Raw genomic sequence first — 20,200 nt, 5'->3', positions numbered from 1 at the left:
TCTGCCTCCGTGAGTCCTGCATTTTGGGTCCTCTCTTCCTGCCTGCCTACACACAGCCATGACAGTAGTGTCCTGATGACACCCAGTTTATGCTCCAGTGGATGATGAGAGTCAAAATTTAAATACTGATCCGTATGTGCACGTTTCCGGTACACATCAGCTTTTAGATGTATCCCATTCCTGATGGAAATCTCACAGTCTAAGAAGGCCAACCTGCCACTTTTCATATCCTCCCTGGTGAATTTGATGTGTCGGTCCACCGAGTTAATGTGATCTGTGAATTGTGGTACATCCTGAAATTTGATTTTCTTTAATTTTGATGGACTTTGATGAGTAGTGTTGATCAATGGTGATGAATTTGCATATTAATGATCAAGGAACTGACCTCCCAGCCCATTTTTCATTCAGTGCTGCTAGTTTCAGTCATTGTGCAATGTACTGTTTATAAGGTTGGGGAAACCTGCAGTCAGCTGAGACTGAAGAAGTCACTTGGATGAGTGACGAAACATTTCTCCCACTGAAAATGCTACATCCAGATGAACAGAATCAACCTTTTGGGATTTACTTACTTGGGTGATTGAGCAAGCATCAAGACATAAGTATGATAGTGTTATATGTAAATTGTCAAGGCAACCATGGTTTAGGAATGTAAAGACAACTAATATTGGACAAATAGCTGTAAGCATATTCAAGACATTGACATTTTTGAGTCTATATAATTCAATTACATTTCTTATACAATGTGCATGTTTTGTCTTGTCCCCAGGACTATGGACTGAATTTCATTGCACAAGATTTGCCTTTTGTGAGACTGAATGGCAAGCAGCTGGACAGATTTGGGCGAAAGAATTACTAGACCACTGTGTCATCGTGGTGAGGCTATCAAAGGATTTCATTCAGGATTTCATTTTAGTCTGCATCCATGGAATGGACTCAGTTGATGTAGACATCCTGATCACTCAACTATCTCTCTCCTGTAGATCAGCTGTTGAGAAGGCTCTCCAGGGCACATTGGATAATGATGAAGAAGACCTGCTTGACCGCTTTACAAGGATGGGTTCCCACTTCCTACCACCCTAAGAACAACATGCAGCCTGCCATTAAAACAATGGCTCACAAGGCCATTCTCCAAGAGCCAAAGTATGTAATGGATTGCTTCTTCACACCCATGGCATGTCTGCATCTGAAACTGTCAGATAAGGAAAGTGTCTTGTCACTGTATGAGACAAAGAAGGCCAAAAGAGTAGTGCAGGTGGCAAGTGCCATGAGGGTTTCTCTTAGATGCATGTACAAGTTCACAGCCTGATATGGGCCTGTTGCTGGAGGCTATTGCACAGTTCATATACATCTGGATCACATAGTTTGGTCAGTCAAAAAACACACTAATTTTTACTAAGTTCAACATGTTCTTCAGTGGGGCAAAGGAAGTCTCTTGTCCATAGAGCTCAGGTAATGCATTAGATTAGGCCGACCACTGGGGATATTGATGTTTTTCGATGGCATGATGGAGTGTGTATTCCAAACCTGTGCAGTGTCATCCAGCTGATCCTGTTAAAAAGAATACATAAATTTAACAAATGTGCATACATGCCTGCCTAAAAAAAATTAGTAGCCTAAATTATAGTATTTACACAATTTTCATTTCATTTACTCCCTGCTCCTCTCCACCTCTTCTCCCTCTCTTGTCTTTCTTCCTGCAAGCCTCCCCATTCCCTCAGCCTGGCCCTGCTCTCATCTCTCACTATACTCAGTGTTGGGAAGGTTACTTTTAAAATGTATTCCATTACAGAATACTGAATACATGCCCCAAAATGTATTCTGTAACGTATTCCGTTACGTTACTCAATGAGAGTAACGTATTCTGAATACTTTGGATTACTTAATATATTATCATGCTGTTTACAACTACGTGAATGTACTATTGCTGTGATTTATTACTGTTACTGAAGGTCCGTGGCTCGAACCGTAGTAAAGGGACCTCTGGCTATCACGGTGGGTTCCGTGTCGGGCTGGTAGCCGAAAACTAGCTTTACTTTGTTGTCTTGGTCAACTTTGCTTGCCAGAGACAGAGAGAGGCGTTGAAAGGCTGCTCCAACAGAACTTATTTTTTCCGGAGGAAAACACGAACACAGTGTACAGTTGAGTCTTAATAGCTTACTTACAGCTGGGCTCGTCAGGCACTCTTCTTGGCTGCAGTGGTTATTATTATATTTACATGCTTCCAGCTCCCGTTTTTGCTCCGTGACAGCTCGGACTTTTCCTTTCTCTCCTCCCTCGCTCACAGACACATAACGTGTATGGCAGTCCATTCTCGCTGCAGCACGGACTACACTGCCCATGAGGCTACATTCTTTAGGGCCATGCCTGTAGCATTCTGCCTTTTAGCTTAGCACAACAACAACAACAAAAAAGCGCTCTCTCACCCAGGAAACACGCAGAGAGAGAGAGCGCGTGTCAGCCTGTAACCATGGCAACGTAACGCTGCCGCCTGGAACAACATTACGTAGCTGTCAAACAAACCCAAACAGTCCTGACCCGCGACAATATGAAACAGGGAAGTACCGCCGTGTAATCCATTTATTTCAACAAAGTAACTGTATTCTGAATACCACCTTTTTAAACGGTAACTGTAACGGAATACAGTTACTCATATTTTGTATTCTAAATACGTAACGGCGGTACATGTATTCCGTTACTCCCCAACACTGACTATACTTCATCTACTCCCGCTCTATCACTTCCTACGTTCCCTTTATCTCTCACTCACACATGCATCCATACACACTCTTGTGTGTATGGATGCATGCATAATTTATTAACTCACCTGGATAAGTCCCATGCAACAAAACTGAAAGTGGTTTTTGTCCAGAAACCCACAATCAAAGTACCCGTTGTCTCTGATGTCTGGAAATAAGGACAACCAGAACTCCAGACACTGGCTGCGAAGAAAATGCCACCAGTATTCAATTCTCTGATTGGCGGTACTTGCTCCCTCCACGTAACTCTCAAGGGTGTCGTTTGGAGCCATGGGCACAAGGAAATGCGGAAAGCCTCTAACGTGGCCATTTTCAGTTTCAAGATCGCCCCTCATAACTCCAGGGCAGCCCTTTAAGCACTGCACTGCTTCTATGTAATACCCCCCGATCACTTTCGGATTACTATTTCTTGTGTAGGCATTAAACCAGGTTATTTTTCTTGAGAAACCATCAATAACCCCATTGATAGAGATGCCATATGGCTTCAGTTTATCATGAGTCCAGGTGCCAGATGAAGTTCGGCCCTTTAGAAAAATAGTTCCTTCACCTGAGACGTCTTGCTTGTCTCAGTGCCACCTCTCAGGAATCCAGCTCCTTCAAAGCCCACATCCTTTTTTGTCACATGTAGTCCATGTTCCCTGCATCTAGCGTACATTCATTGGTACCCATGAAGCTGCGCAGAGTACTGCAATTGGTTGCCAATGAATTCAACCAAGACTGCCAGGTCAGAGTACGCTTTGTGACAAGTGTGTCCCCTTGCACTAAGAACTCTCTTCAGATGTCTCTCACTTATATGAAAACAGTGTCTACTGCCAAGTACTGTTTTAATGTCTTTATAATTTAGTCCAAGCTCAAAATAAAAATCTATGAATCTCTCACATGGGTGTGTGTCCTCCATCACTGTGGTTGTTTCTTTTTTTTTCTTTTTTTGCCTGTCCCGTTTGGATCCTTAGCCATCAGAATTGTTGTCTGAAGGCCAAGAAAGATGCCAAGCGGATTTACTTTACCAAGTGGATCATCATGGCCTTGCCATATTGGTCCATTTGATTGACCTTTATTATAATTATGTATTTATTTGATTTGATTTTCGGTTGTTACAGATGGGACAGACATGACTGGGGGATAGGACAGGGAGTGGTTGTTTCTAAGTGATGGGTCTGTCTGGCACAACCCCTCGCTGGAAAGAGACAATTCAACTACAACAGCAAAAAGCAAGACGCAAGTCACCAGAGCTCTTTGTGTTACTCGTGCACGAGGGAGAGAACCATGACAAGCGCCGTTCCTTCGCTTGACCCCAGTCGCTCTCGTCTGCTCCCTCGCAACACTGCTCTTTATTGAGGTTAAGTGAATATGCATAAGTTCATTAACATATGACGTCTTACACAGCAGTACACGTGAACAAAGGGTACCAGTCTGTGCATAGTGTAGGTATGTGTGTGTGTGTGTGTGTGTGTGTCAAGATGTGACCCTGTGAACGACTTCCCTAAACCTGCTGGCCTGGAAGTCCAGCAGTTCATCTAAACAAAAGGCACTTATACTAAAACAGATATATGTGTGTTTACCATATCATATGTCAGCAAGAGAAGATATGACCTCTCTCATGACCCTAGGAGGTCTGTGATCTATGCCAGAATACTCTGAAGAGGAGTGAACGCACTCCCCTCTTCACGCTACACAGACTTGTTACAGACCCCCTAGGAAGAGGCATTCTTTCAATCTACAAATGATTATATACTTCTAAGCATATATAACTATATATTTCTAAGCATAAATGACAATCCAACAATATAAACCTAACACTAAGGTTTCAATACCGAACTGGAGGTGCATGGACTTAAAACTTTTGCGGGATCTCACAAAAGTACATCTTCCTGTTTTTTTCTCCAATGTCCTTTGCAGGGCTCTGTATCTTTGTGGAAATAAAGAACTGACTGTCTCCTTCAAAACTGAACAGAAAAAAAAGTTTGACTTCTGTTATTTTTCACACAGTCATTGTTGCACAAGTTATGTGTACCATTTTAGAATGGTAAGAGCACAGCAGTAATACTTCCTTATTCTTCTAAATTTGTAGTCTTACATTGCAGAACTATTACACTGCAGAACTTTTTGCACAGGGTAGCATATGCTGGCTTTATTGTGTAAGAAAGTCAATTGACAGTGGAGAAAGACACTACAGTTTTTGGCTGCCATTTGTCAGACCTCATGTAATTAGGAATAAATCCATTCAGTATTCTTCTTACCCAATTCATGAGCTTTAGCTTATCCCAGTTGTCATAGGGCAAGAGGCAGGGTACAAAATACTAAATACAGTGCAGGCCAAAATAATTTATTATTTTATGTATGTTCAATTTGGGTTCTATAGGCCCTATAGAAATGTGGAAATTACTAACTTAAAACCACATACACATAAAAAATGACATAAAAAGTTTGTGTGTGTGTGTGTGTGTGTGTGTGTGTGTGTGTTTGGTTGTTTGTTTGTGAATATGATATTAATATTATTGTCATTCAGTGAGAGGGGAAAATATATATTACTAACAAAAAATGGTCATAGAAATTATGCTATGCAAGTACCTCACAGCTATACATGTCACACTTATGCAAATATACAGCACAGTAATTTCTAAATTGCAACTTTAGAACCCCTCAGTGAATCGCTACCTTATCAAGGTGGAGGGGTTTGTGTGTCCCAGGGATCCCAGGGGCTATGTCCGGGAGCTTTTGCCCCCTGGTAGGGTCTCCCATGGCAAATTGGTCCAGGGTGAGGGACCAGACAAAGAGCGATTCAGAAGACCCTTATGAGGAAAACATCGAGGGAACAGTTTACCCTGCCCGGGATAGGGTTATTGGGGCCCCACCCTGGAGCCAGGCCCGGGGAGGGTGCCCGAGGGTGAGCGTCTGGTGGCCAGGCCTTAGTCCATGGGGCCCGTCCAGGCACAGCCCGAAAAGGAGACATGGGCCCATCCTCCCGCAGGCCCCACAGGAGGTGCCGTAGGGGTCTGGTGCATTGTGTGCCAGGCGGTGGCCAGGAGAGGAGGCCCTGGCGGACTGATCCCTGGCTACCAAGACTGGCAATTGGGACAAGGAATGTCACCTCTCTGGTGGGGAAGGAGCCTGAGTTACTGCGTGAGGTTGAGAGGTACCAGAAGGTGCTCCACCTGGAGACTCTGTTGTCCTACTGGGAGACTTCAATGCTCACGTGGGTAACGACAGCGAGACCTGGAGGGGCGTGAGTGGGAGGAACGGCCTCCCTGACCTGAACCCGAGTGGTGTTTTGTTATTGGACTTCTGTGCAAATCACAGTTTGGCCATAACAAACACCTTGTTCGAACATAAGAGTGTCCATAAGTGCACGTGGCACCAGGACGCTCTAGGCCGCAGGTCGATGATTGATTTTGTAATCGTATCACCAGACCTGCGACCATATGTTCTGGACACTAAGTAGGTAAAGAGAGGGGCTGAGCTGTCAACTGATCACCACCTGGTGGTGAGTTGGATCAGGTGGCGGGGAAGGAGGCTGGACAGACCCGGTGCACCTAAACGTGGAGTGAGGGTGTGCTGGGAACACCTGGCAGAGGCTCCAGTCCGTGAGATCTTCCACGCACACCACCGGCAGAGCTTTAACAGCATTCCGAGGAAGACTGGGGACATTGAGTCCGAATGGACCATGTTCAGCATCTCCATTGCCGAAGCTGCTGCATTGAGCTGCAGCCGCAAGGTGGTTGGTGCCTGTCGTGGTGGTAACCCCCGAACCAAAAGGTGGACACCAGAAGTGAAGGGAGCCACCAGGCTGAAGAAGGAGTCCTATCAGGCTTGGTTAGCCTGTGGGACTTCGGAGGCAGCTGACAGGTACGGACAGGTCAAGCGGAATGCGGCTCGGGCAGTGGCTGAAGCAAAAACTCAGGTGTGGGAGGAGTTCGGAGAGGGCATGGAAAAAGACTTTCGGACTGCCTCGAAGAGATTCTGACAAACTGTCAGGCGTCTAAGGAGGGGAAACGGTGCTCTACCTGCACTGTATATAGTGCTGGTGGAGCGCTACTGACTTCGACTGAGAAAATTGTCGGGCGGTGGAAGGAATACTTCGAGGACCTCCTTAATCCCACTGACACGCCTTCCGAGGAGGAAGCAGAGTCTGGGGATGAGGGGGATGACCCGCCAATTTCCGGGGGCGAGGTCTTTGAGTCAGTTAAACAACTCCTTGGTGGCAGAGGCCCTGGGATGGATGATGTCCACCCCGAGTTCCTGAAGGCTCTGGACGTTGTAGGGCTGTCCTGGCTGACATGCCTCTACAATGTTGCGTGGAGCTAAGGGGCAGAACCCCTGTACTGGCAGACCGTGGTGGTGGTCCCCATTTTTAAGAAGGGGGACCGGAGGGTGTGTTCCAACTACAGGGGGATCACACTCCTCAGCCTCCGTGGGAAAGTCTATGCCAAGGTGCTGGAAAAGAGAGTCCGTCCGTTAGTTGATCCTCAGATACAGGAGGAACAATGCAGTTTATGTCCCGGTTGTGGAACACTGAATCAGGTCCTTATCTTCTCAAGGATATTTGAGGGTGCATGGGAGTTTGCCCAACCAGTCCTGTGGGGGATTTTACGGGAGTATGGGGTTGCCCATTGCTACAGGCCATTCAATCCTTATACAACCATTGCAAGAGCTTGGTCTGCATAGCCGGCAATAAGTCGGACTCGTTCTTGGTGGGTGATGGGCTCCACCAGCACTGCCCCGCCAGGACAGTGTAATCAAATGGCAGAAGGCTTTCACTTGGGTGGTCTCAGAATCTCATCTCTGCTTTTCGCGGATGATGTGGTTCTGCTGGCTTCATAGGGTGATGGCCTCCAGCTCGCACTGGAACGGTTTGCAGCCGAGTGTGAAGCAGCGGGAATGAGAATCAGCACCTCCATGGTCCTCAGCCAGAAAAGGGTGGAGTACCCACTCCAGGTTAGGGACGAGTTCTTGCCCCAAGTGGAAGAGTTTAAGTATCTCGGGATGATGATCTCGGGAGATGCCAGCTTTCAGCCCCGACAGCACGTATGCGGACACGCTGTTGGGGGAAAAGCTGACATCTCAGTGATTCAGATGCATCAGGTTTGTGCTTCGTCCGCTAGTCGAACCTCAGATACAGGAGGAACAATGCGGTTTTCGTCCTTGTTGCGGAACACTGGACCAGCTCTTTATCCTCTCAAGGATACTTGAGGCCGCATGGGAGTTTGCCCAACCAGTCTACATGTGTTTTGTGGACTTGGAGAAGGCATTCGACCGTGTCCCTCGGGGTGTCCAGTGGGAGGTGCTGCGGGAGTATGGGGTGTCTGGCCCATTGCTACGGGCCATTCGATCCCTATACAACAATTGAAAGAGCTTGGTTCGCATTGCCGGCAATCAGTGTTGGGAAAGTTACTTTAAATTAGTAACTTAGTTACATTACTAGTTGCTTCTATCAAAAGTAACTCAGTTACTTCAAGTTACTCGTTACTTTCAAAGTAACTAGTTACTAGGGAAAGTAACTTTGGTTTTACTCAGAATTCTCTTGTTAATGTGTTGCTTCCGTAACTGGATACCCAGCAAGATTGCCAGTCTTCTAGCTTGCTTACTTGCCTCAAGTGCACTGTACCACCTACCAATAGAAAGGAAAAAATAATGTGCATATTTTCACGAGAGAAATCCCACGCCTGGACCGTCGTTGACCGACGCCATGATTCTAGCCTACGTCACAGCGTCATGTGTGCTTTTTTACATCCAACACAAAAACTGCAGTCGTGGTGCTTTCGATTGTACTCAGAACTCGGAAATTCTGCCCTCCGAATAGGAAGATGTAGGCAACACCAGACTGCAGATGAGTTGCATCCAGGGCTGGACTGGGACAAAAACTCGGCCAGGGCATTTTGACTAGAGACCGGCCCACCATTATAGAAAAAATCATAAAGCCTTTGAATGAAAACAAACGCTGTTGTGACAGTGATGTACACTGTTTTGATGGTATATATGCATCAATCTATCAATCGTTTGTTGTAAGATTCAGATAATTATTTTTTAAAAGCTAGACATTTTAAATGAGAATAAGAAAGGGTCACTGGCCACCCTGGCAAAACTTTGCTAGACCCGCCCAGCTACATTAAAAAAGGATCCCGGTGTTATTTGTCTCTCAGAAACAGTTCATAACTTCCCTTCAACTCATTCATGTCACCTAAAAGGTAAACCTGTTTCTCCATCACCTGCTCAGCTCTGATGATTCAGTAAGGACATCTCCTGGTTTCATCTTCATGTTTCCCTCTCACCACATATCCAAACCGATATCATGACCAGCAGTTTTTACAGCTGTGGCTCCAGCAAACATCAGCTGATACTAGAAAGTAATATTAAATAAATTCTAACAACAGCTGACCAAGCTTAAACGTGCTGCTGTTGTTTAACGCGACCTACACTGGTTTCTTCTTTCTGGCGCAAAGTGGGCGATAAACAAACAAGAGAGATGGGACTTGCGACAGAAAAGCCGATCAGCTGATCATTGATCAGTTTCATGAGTGAAGTAGAAACAGGAGAGGGAGGGGGAGAGAATGAGAGAAGACGAGGCAGCTGTGCAGCAAAGACACAGAATAACTCCAGCTTTGTGTCTTTTTCCATTGTAGCTGAAGTACAGGACAAACTGTGTTCCTTTTCAGCTCAATACGAAACGCGTGATATTTTCTCTGAATACGAGACGATTCCGTTTTTTATGGGATGGTTGGCAACTCTAATAATTAACCTTATGAACAAAATAAAGTTCAACATCAGTAACTTCATAGCACACACCCAGCTGTATAGAAACTCCGTCATGCTAGCTAGCACCCAGTACGAAAAAGTCAGCATAACGAAAATAAACTCCACCTAAACTTGGTTTATATCTGACCCAGATAGACTGCAGGTCATAACTTCTTACCTGAAGTTCAGTTCACACTCGGACCGGGGGCTGCCTCGGCTCTCTCTTCTTCCTGCGTCCCCTTTACCTCATCCACCTGCTGGCCTCCACCACTTGCTAATGTTACTGAATCTATGGAAGCTCCGTGATAGCCACCACACGAAGTAACGAATAACAACCCTATCTAAATCCCAGTAACGATTATTGCGTTCCAGTGTTAATCGTTACTGCCATGGTTCTCAGCCGGAAAAGGGTGGAGTGCCCACTCCGGGTCGGGGATGAGTTCCTGCCCCAAGTGGAGGAGTTCAAGTATCTCGGGGTCTTGTTCGCAAGTGATGGGAGAAGGGAGCCGGAGATCAACAGACGGATTGGTGCAGCAGTCGCAGTGATGTGGACGCTGCACCGGTCCGTCATGGTGAAGAGAGAGCTGAACGTAAAAGTGAAGCTCTCAATTTACCAGTGGATCTATGTCCCTGCCCTCACCTATGGCCACGAGCTGTGGGTAGTGACCGAAAGAACGAGATTGCAGATACAAGCGGCGGAAATAAGCTTCCTCCGAAGGGTGGCTGGCCTCTCCCTTAGAGATAGGGTGAGAAGTTCAGCCATCCGGGAGGGGCTCAGAGTAGAGCCGCTGCTCCTCCACATCGAAAGGAGCCAGCTGTGGTGGTTCGGGCATCTGACAAGGATGCCTCCTGGGCGCCTCCTGGGTGAGGTGTTCCAGGCATGTCCCACCAGGACATGGGGCAGACCCAGGACACGCTGGAGAGATTATATCTTTCGGCTGGCCTGGGAACGCCTTGGTGTTCCCCCGGATAAGCTACAGGAGGTGACTGGGGAGAGGGAGGTCTGGGCTTCTCTGCTTAGGCTGCTACCCCCGCGACCCAGCCCCAGATAAAGCGGAAGACGATGGATGAATGGATGGATGTCAACTTTAGAAGTAATCTTAACGTAACTTTCGTTTTTTAACCATATTATAAGAGTAAAAGCTGATTTTCACCTTTTTCACTGAGGGTTATGCTGTGTGTATGCGTGTGTGTGTCCACGCGAGTCTGTCTTTGGAGCTTGTTGAATTAACCTAGTCTTACTTTATTTGCTATAGTCTTTTTAAATTAATTTTCTGAGTTTGCCAATTTAGTTCGTGACACTGTCACTGGTGCTCTAGTGAGGGACTTCTTATTTTGCCTTTATAGTTTTGGTCTGCAGTTAGATATTTTCATAATCTAAAAGTCATGAACTGCTTGTTGTTATTTGTTGTTATGTGTTATTCCTCAGGACTGTATAGCAGCTGACCTTTGCTTGTATTGAAACTTTCTACTCAATTTGAGCATTCACAGTGCTTTCTAATACTAATCTCTACAAATAAATTAATCACACACATATTCATACATTGTTTTACTTACACTTAAGCAAAATTGTAATTTTTTCACACAATCATGAAAAGCAGTTTGACTTCTGTATCTTGCATTTGGCTATCACATATATACACAGCTTAATTAAGAACATATCAAGTTTCAGTGGTTGCATAGCTGCACAATCCTCTGAAATATGCGACTTCCTCTGAATTTAAAAGGAGAGTAAACTGAAACCAGTGAGACTTTCACACTTCACTCATCCTGTGCTGCAGAGCTGATCTCTCTGAAATAAACCAAATCCATGTATGAAATGGAGGCAATATATGACAATGTTGAATGCGTTAAACTTGACAACCCAACACCTTCAACAAATTACACAGGTAAAAAGGCAGTGATAGAACAAGGAGGTTATAACGTTTCTTATTACTACTGCACATTTGTTTGGGTAACTTTTTTTTTATCTTCTTTTCAGGTCAGAGGAGCTCTAAGAGAAGTTTCTATTTGGGTGTTATTCTCTCCCTGAGCCTGCTTACGGTTTTCCTGCTGATTGGACTTATCACACTTAGTTTCTTCAGTGAGTTGGGCTTTTCATGGATAGTTGTTCTACTGATCATCAGGCACTATATTAATGATTACCAGCTATTTTTTTTAACTTAATTTAATCTATTCAATTTTTTTATTTCAGACCATAATTTAGCTGGACATGTGTCGGCGGAGGCTGAGGAGAGAGACCTTCTGAATAAAAACATCTCTGCTGTCAGTAATCAACTTTCTTCCATGACTGAGGAGCGAGACCTTCTGAATAAAAAGTTCTCTGCAGTCAGTAACCAACTTTCTTCCATGACTGAGGAGCGAGACCTTCTGAATAAAAAGTTCTCTGCAGTCAGTAACCAACTTTCTTCCATGACTGAGGAGCGAGACCTTCTGAATAAAAAGTTCTCTGCAGTCAGTAACCAACTTTCTTCCATGACTGAGGAGCGAGACCTTCTGAATAAAAACATCTCTGCTGTCAGTAACCAGCTTTCTTCAATGAATGAGGAGCGAGATCTGCTGACTAAAAAACTGCTGTGCTTTTACAACCAGAGTGAGTCCTTGCGTCTCTAAAAGGTTTTTCTCAGAAATTTAGTGATTCAGTTTCCAAACAAGTGAATGAATTAGCATCTTCTGACTTACCATATTTTTAAGAAATCAAATTTCAGTCATTAGGAAAATATCATATGAACCATTGTCAGTATTGCTGCTTGTCACTATAAAGCTGCAGTGCCGCAGTGTACCTTATGCTCATCACAAATTTACATTTACAAGTCTGAATGGTACTAATATAATTTAAGGGATATATTTCATCAACACATATGTGAAACTTATTTAATGGTGTTTAGTAACTTATAAAATGATTGAATCCACAACAAGTACGCTTAATGTATTTTCATTAAGGAAGCTGAAAAGGAAGCTGATAGGCCTTACACTGACATATTCTTATTTTTATCTCAATATCCTTTAAATCTTTTTTTAACTGTTATTTTACTTGTTTCATCAAGTGGTCATTTTTGATTCAGTTGTGATGCATCTTTTCACTGAGACATCACTTTCTGATCTACAGGTTTGTTTAGAGACTCACAAATAACTGAGTCTCTAAACATAACCTTCTATCAGTTTCACCCAGTTATTAGAAGTTAGGAGCAGTTATTGTCGCTATATTTTGCATATTGCGTAAAAATTGGGTAGATTGCAGTTTTGTGGTTACTTTAAATTTTTTACTGTGGGAAAGACAGGAAAAAATAGTTAGATGTTAACCTGCAGGAGACTGATAATAACAGCCTTTCTTCACAGCCATTCAACAAAACAAAACTTTAAAAGATTTAATTTGATGATATGAATTTTTTACACCAGAGCCGCAGTGTGGAGCATATCGCCATTGCAATAGATGGGATGAGGAATGTGCAGTCCCACACCTGTAAACCTATAAATACCTGGTCACACTCCTGAATTATCATCATCATCATCATCATCATCATAATAATAATAATAATAATAATAATCTTTTTTCTTTCAAGATATTTGTCTGATATGGAAAAGAGTTTTCTTCTGCACACATCAAATTCAGTATTTCACCTTCCAAATCTCAGAGAGCCATTTAAAGCACTTTTGGATTGACCTCACTTTTCAGAGATGTCCCTCCCTTATATACACCTTATGGTTGTGCCAAAGTTAGAATTTGGATTTGGAATGATTGATACTGACACTGTATAACATTTAACTTTTCAAAATGTGTTTTTTGTGGAATTGTATTTATTGTATTGAGTTATGGGTTTTGATTTTTTTTGTTTTGTTTTGGTTGCTGTTATACACTGATTACCCACAACATGAGAAATCTAATGTAGTGATAATAAATATAAAGTTATATAATAGATATATAATATAATAAATATAGAAGAAGAAAAAATAGCATTTTTATATATTAATACAACTGAATTAATATCTAATTTATTTATATTTGATATTAATCTAAATATACAAGATAATGTTAGGAAAAACTTGAAATATATATTTTCTAGTACACCCCATGTCCCCCCACCCCCGCACCTTAGATTCACCCTTAGATTAGAGGGATGATTTTAGCAATCTACCTAACCATCCTATCAGGCTAAGCTAGCAGTTCATCTGCATATTTTAACTTTATTACCTTTATTATTTGGATGTAGCTTTATTGTAGATTTTTGCTGTGTAAACCAAATAAGTCAGATGACAACAGCTGAAAATAACTTTTCTTCGTGGTGGAGCTTGTGGAACAGCTGGCTTCATTAAGGACTCCTGACAGGTTCCCAGTAAAGTAGGCCCCTCTTCTGTGGAACCAGCTTCCAGTTTGGATTTGGGAGACAGACACTATCTCTGCTTTTAAGATTAGGCTTAAAACTTTCCTTTTTGTTAAAGCATATAGTTAGGGCTGGACCAGGTGACCCTGAATCCTCCCTTAGTTATGCTGCAATAGATGTAGGCTGCTGGTGGATTCCAATGATGCATTGAGTTTTTCCTTTCCAGTCACGTTTCTCACTCACTATGTGTTAATAGACCTCTCTGCATTGAATCATATCTGTTATTAATCTCTTTCTCTCTTCCACAGCATGTCTTTATCCTGTTTTCCTTCTCTCACCCCAACCGGTCGCAGCAGATGGCCGCCCCTCCCTGAGCCTGGTTCTGCTGGAGGTTTCTTCCTGTTAAAAGGGAGTTTTTCCTTCACACTGTTGCCAAAGTGCTTGCTCATAGGGGGTCATATGATTGTTGGGTTTTTCTCTGTATCTATTATTATAGGGTATACTGTACAATATAAAGCGCCTTGAGGCGACTTTTGTTGTGATTTGGCGCTATATAAATAAAATTGAATTGAATTGAATTGAAGTTTTAGCCACAAGTGCTGCTGTTTTGGATGCAACAAACCAAGACCAAACATGCTTTCTTCACTCCGCCTGAGCTCACCCTCTTCGTTAAGGTGGGGGGAAGCTAACATCAAACCATCTATTTAGCTAACTCCGACATGAATAGAAGATGCTTTTATAACATTATTTTCAGATTTAAAAACTATATTCATTAATATGTATTTGTTTTTTGAAATATAAATATAAACTTTTTTTCTTTTGTAGGCCAGTAAAAAAAATGGACAAGACAAATATCAGAATACTGATCTGCTCTCTTTTCTTCATTGCGACCACCACATGCTCCTCTAAAGGCTTACAAAAACACATTTACTAAAACTTAAATACACAGACACAGGCACAAAAACACGTATACACGAACACACACCAAATCTACCTCATCCAGGAGATAAAATACTTTTTGTTTGTTTGTTTTTTGCCTCCTAAAAATGTTTAAAGCCTTGGAATGATTCGTTTAGGCTGTATTATTTCATTGGGCACTACTGCACTTGACATCATATATTTATTTTTGCATTTAAGAATTGTTTTTTAATATGGCCTGTAAATACATGAAAGAGTTGCAACTGCAATTTCTAAAATATAAACTGATGAGGAGTTCATTTTTCTCTTTTGAACATTTATTATTGTCCATTAATAAGACAGAAGTACTTTTTATCTGATTACTCAATGGAATAACCAATTATTAAAATATTGGCTGCAGCCCTGAAATAGATTAGGTACAAAAACTCACCATAGTAAATATACACAGGCAAACAAATATAAAAGCCAGGAGGTGAATAAACTCTAGATAAATCTGTGTGATCAAACTTTTGGAGCTCCTTAATTAATTAAACAGATCAATTGAGCATTGTTGTAAGGTTCATTAAAGATTCTTCATTAACCTTACTGAAATATTACTTGTTTTTAATTTCTTCCAGTTAAACAATGTCCTGCAGGATGGAGTAGTTTCAGCTGTAGCTGCTATCTCCTCTCTGAAAGGTCTGGTTCCTGGAATCAAGCTAGAAATGACTGCAGAGACAGAGGAGCAGATCTGGTGGTTATTGACTGCGCTAAAGAACAGGTACAGTTCATATTTATGTGTTTTACTGTGTCTATACATGAATATTCATATTCGTACCCCTCATTCATTACTTTTGAGTGTGAAGAAACCTGCAGGTTTGGAATTTGTGAGATGTCTACTTTTAGCAGTGTGGTGGTTGTTAAAATGGTTTTGTGAGCTTCTAGCTGAGATTCTGGCGTTCTGCCACTCAGACACTGAGCAATAGCTCTGTGCTACATGCATCTCTGCCATTCACAGACACTTTGTATATAGATTATTTTCATTCAATACTAAATTGTTAATGCTGTTTTCAAGGAAGCAATTTTTTATTCAGTGTCCTCATAAATCCCTTTTTTATGCATTTGCTACCACTAGATTAAACACACATGAGGTTTAAGTTTGAAACCTTTTGTCTGTAAAAATGGAAAATTGCTGAAAATAAAAATGGCTGTCCCTTTAGTCTTTTATTTTAGCTCCTAATTTGATCAATTCTGCACTCAGCTTTGCGGTCTCCGGTATGCTGCTTGTCTCGTTTTTGCTCCTTTCTTCACTTTTACTTGACAGGCTTCCATTTAGGTTTTCAGCAGGGCTGAAGATTCAGCTCCCAAATACTGACGGACCTATAATAATTGACATGAAACTACAATTGAGCTGTTTTGGCAAATACATCTTTAGATGAGAACTAGAGGGTGAGTCAAAGCAGGAGAAAAACTATAAAAACTGAAATTTTACATCAAAGCAAACAAACATACTATACATATTTTTATGTCCCAGCAATTATTAAACCCTGAAACAGCTGTTACTCCATCTCACTCTGGACACTGTGGAAGAAGTCTAGTGTGTGTGTGTATAGTATAGTGTTATAGCTTACCGCAGATATGAGCGAAAAAAAAAAGTAAATATGGAGTCACACAGGCAAGGAAGTGACCGGATTAACAAGGCCTGCATCAGGTGTTGAGGTACCAGAACACCCTGATGAGAAATGGGCTGCTCCCTGAACTTAGATGGATGATATCCATCAAAGTCCAGTACCCATCACTGTGATTTAACCATCGCAGTGATTATCACAGACCCTGAACATGGTCTAGTAATCATCATAGTGAAGAGTTAGACAGCACCAGGCCTCGACATGGCCACACCTACTGGCTGAAGAGGCTGAGTATTCACTGAGTCGATGAGAGACACTCGGAATGGATGACCGAAGGCCGGACAGTCCTGATCCCCAAATACCCTCAAAAGGGACTGGTCCTAGCCTTGGTACCACATGGAAGCTCCTGTCAGGCATCATAGCGGGTAAGCTATGGTTCATTACATGAGCGGCGCACAGAAAGGAAGCTACTGGTAGACCGAGCTGTTGTCTGAGACTGCAAGACTAGGCTCAGCAACCTGTGCGCTGCCTGGATTGATGCCCCACACCTGGGTTTCTTGAATGCCTAGAACTATACAAGATCAACAGGACCCTAAGAGCCTTCATCAGGAACTCAATGTGTATGTGGCGTACAACACTAGAGCCCATACATTAGAGGCCAACTTCAAGCCCATAGCACAAGTCAACATCAGGTGCAGGTTCTACCAAGGAGATGCACAAGTGTCCCAAAATGTCGGCTGCATCCTTCGGAGGACCTGGCCTTCGCGGTCTACGTGGGCCGGGTCCTTCGAAGACCGAGAAGGCCGGAAGTGCGAGGCTTGTGAAATGGGACGGTCTAGCCTTCACATTTGCGTGACCAGCTGTTCCCGCCCTTACCGCTTTCTCCCCCTCGGTGAAATAATGGATATCGTTGAACCTACCCGATGGATTAATAATCTAATAATCTAATAACTTTGATCTCAGCCAAACCGATTTACTCGGAACAAATAAAACACCGAAAAAGGAAAACAATTACATTTTTAAGTTATCCGAGTGACTTATATATCATGTTTAACCTGAGTAGCGAAAAAGCGGGGTCTGAAAACGATGAAGCCGGAGTTCGCTGCTCTCACCGGCTGTGTGACCATTGAACCCCGGCTTGCTATCGAGCGGGTGGGTAACAGACGCCTCGAAAACGTCGGCACACTTTTTGCAAATATGCGATGTCTTGATAAACCAAGCAGATATTTGAAGTTTACACAGCTACTTTCTCGCCTGAAAATATGTTAAAAGTTTATTTTGTGACCCAGAAAGATTAATAAGAGTAATTTTAAAACTTAGTAGCGGCCGCCATTGTTGGCAGCTGAAATTTGGCTGGGCCGCGCTATGAATTCTGGGATATGGTGGGCCACGAAGGACACACCGGACCCATCCTTCAAATTCGGGGAAATGAAGGACGCATTTGTCGGCCGCATTTGAAGGAGTCGACAAATTGGGACAGCCTTCGTCACCTGGCTGTGACGTAATCGGCCTTCAAATGCGGCCTCCGAAGGATGCAGCCGACGTTTTGGGACACAGCTTTTGTCACTACCCAATCCATACTGGAAACCCGATCCGTACCACGCATGTGCGAAAGGCGTCTACTTCCGCTCGAAGCATTTTACGATAGTTACTGGTCAGAGTATCTGTTAAGATGTTAAGAATAATAAGTATCTCTTAAAATTTTTGCAATAGTGAAATATTTGTTGTTCAATCGGGGGAAGCTCTACATTGAGGAGAAAAGCATGAATTTGTTTATATACGGAGGTATCCATTGTTTAAATGTCTCGGGCAGTCGAGAGGCAAAGCTGTCGAGAAATGCTAAGAGCTAACTGGGCGCTAACCGTGTCATTCAAATATATTAACTGTTGCAATGTTGGCAAAGTGACGAAAGATTCGCACATGCTCTAAGAGCCGTTTAGTTTGCATCCCACACATTACTCCTCAAATCTGCTTTTAGGTTGCATGATCTCCCTATGCCCCGAGGTTTTAAATAAAAGCATTACAAGGGTTTTAAATGTCTGAGTGTTTATTTTTCAAAGAACCAGAGAGATCGATGAGAATGATGACAACAGTGTCAAAAAAGTTAAGAATTTTCTTTGCATGCATTCAATAGATATGTTTAGACAAAACTAGTACAGACAGCACACCCTAAATTCTGGTGTTTTTTTTTTAATTTTAAACAGAACTTTCTCACTACAATCATCAAAGAAAACACTTGGATTGGTTTGACTGACAATGGAATGGAGGGACAGTGGAAATGGGTAGATGGAACTCCACTGACTCTGGCGTAAGTCTTCACTTTAGTTCAGTTTATTACATTTACTGGATTTCCGGCAGATGTGTTTTTTCATGAACATAGATGTATGCAGAAATAACCTCATCAGTGAGCTTACATGTCAGGTGGTTGAGCCAAAATAAGGGCAAAAGGTTAAAGAGAGATGCTACTGACTCTTTTGGGGGGCACATGGGGGCAGAAGAACTCAGTTACGACCTTTTGAACATTTCATGACAAATACATCGATCTATCCATTTTCTCCACCACTCAGCTAGCACACGTCTTTGTACTGTGGGAGGAAGTGACAGAGAACCCACTGTGGGGATCAGTGTGCAGTGTTCATCTCCCCACGCTGCGTGTGTTCATTAAAATCATTGTTTGACTTAACCCGGCTGGACCAGTGTTGTTATTTGGAATTACTCCTGTATCACTCCTCAATATTTGAACCCTAACACCACACAGGCAGAGAAAATGCAAACTGCACACAGAAAGGACACAGTAGATTTGAATCTATACAGCACTGTTAACAACTGCACCATCTTTCTACCTTAATGGCATATTTCAGGGGAAAAATTAATGATCTTAATGACACATTAATTTTTATCTGGAGACTGACGTATGCATGCTAACTTTCTCCAAAAACTAGTAGAGACAGTGGGGTCATTGTCATATTTTTTATGGGGATTCAATCCCCACACTCCATTTCTTCATCTTACTGATACGTTCTTATATAAAACCTTTGTTCTTTAGGAACTGGGCAACAAATGAACCCAATAATGGAGGCTCACTGACCAGTGAAGAAGATTGTGTGCATATAAGAGCTGAAGATCAGAGGACTTGGAATGATATTTCATGTACAGCTTCTATGAAATGGATCTGTAAAAAAATACCATGACACCACTGTACAGTTTCTTAGAGAGCATGTATTTCTACATGCTCTGACATTTTAACTGTGATTCTTGTTCTATTCTGCATTTCAATTTAATGTTGTACTCTGTTCTGACTGCGTACATTTAGGTACAAAATTATATTCATGGCAAAAATAACCAGTGGTTGTATGTTATTTGTTTAGCAGACAGTATTTAATTCAGAGAATCAAGCACAGTGCCTTATTAAGAAACATACAAAGATTGTAAGTGCTGGTAAAAAACAAACAAACCAAATTTAAAAAAAGAAGAAGAAGAAGAAGAAAAGAGTGCACTGTAAAAAAAAAAAAGTAACATAAAAGTATTTTACTGTGTATTTTACAGTTTTGTACTGTTTTTCTAGAATATCATTAAATTTACATAAATTTTCACATTTCAAATGTAAATTAACGTAAAATCACTGTAAATGTAATAAAACATAATTTTCTTGTTTTTTAAATGTATTTGTCTGTACAAAGATTGTTAAAATACATTCACAAATGTATCATGATTTCACAAATATGTGTCCGTTATTTGAAAGATTGAACTGTTAAATTCAAATGTAATACTATGGAAAAATACATAAAATGATTCTTATAAACTTTTTTTTACATCAAATAATGTTATTTAGGGCGATTGTGGCTCAAGAGTTGGCAGTTCGTCT

General features: G+C 42.1%; 1 protein-coding gene and 1 long non-coding RNA gene across 2 annotated transcripts; both read left to right on the top strand.

Annotated features, from left to right (window-relative positions):
• The first annotated feature begins 11,250 nt into the window (after positions 1–11,250).
• LOC120433487 (putative leucine-rich repeat-containing protein DDB_G0290503) lies at positions 11,251–12,101 on the top strand. Its single transcript, XM_039599763.1, has 3 exons — positions 11,251–11,377; positions 11,470–11,571; positions 11,683–12,101. Exons 1-3 carry the CDS (start codon positions 11,299–11,301, stop codon positions 12,099–12,101), a joined length of 600 nt encoding a protein of 199 aa, XP_039455697.1. The 5' UTR covers positions 11,251–11,298.
• Positions 12,102–15,401: 3,300 nt separating this feature from the next.
• On the top strand, positions 15,402–19,853 carry LOC120433426. The gene is made up of 3 exons (XR_005608552.1): positions 15,402–15,488; positions 18,540–18,643; positions 19,382–19,853. It is a non-coding gene; the product is annotated as an uncharacterized LOC120433426 (long non-coding RNA).
• Positions 19,854–20,200: the final 347 nt, after the last annotated feature.

Source organism: Oreochromis aureus, linkage group 16 (genome assembly GCF_013358895.1).
Source record: "Oreochromis aureus strain Israel breed Guangdong linkage group 16, ZZ_aureus, whole genome shotgun sequence".
NCBI lineage: Eukaryota > Metazoa > Chordata > Actinopteri > Cichliformes > Cichlidae > Oreochromis > Oreochromis aureus.
The sequence above is the reverse complement of the archived record's forward strand: the minus strand, read 5'-3'. Positions and strand labels throughout refer to the sequence as shown.

Coding starts and splice junctions, on each gene's coding strand:
- LOC120433487 (XM_039599763.1), top strand. CDS start 11,299: ATGTATGAAATGGAGGCAATATATGACAATGTTGAATGCGTTAAACTT. Junction 11,378..11,469: donor ACCTTCAACAAATTACACAG/GTAAAAAGGCAG, acceptor TCTTCTTTTCAG/GTCAGAGGAGCTCTAAGAGA. Junction 11,572..11,682: donor TATCACACTTAGTTTCTTCA/GTGAGTTGGGCT, acceptor TTTTTATTTCAG/ACCATAATTTAGCTGGACAT.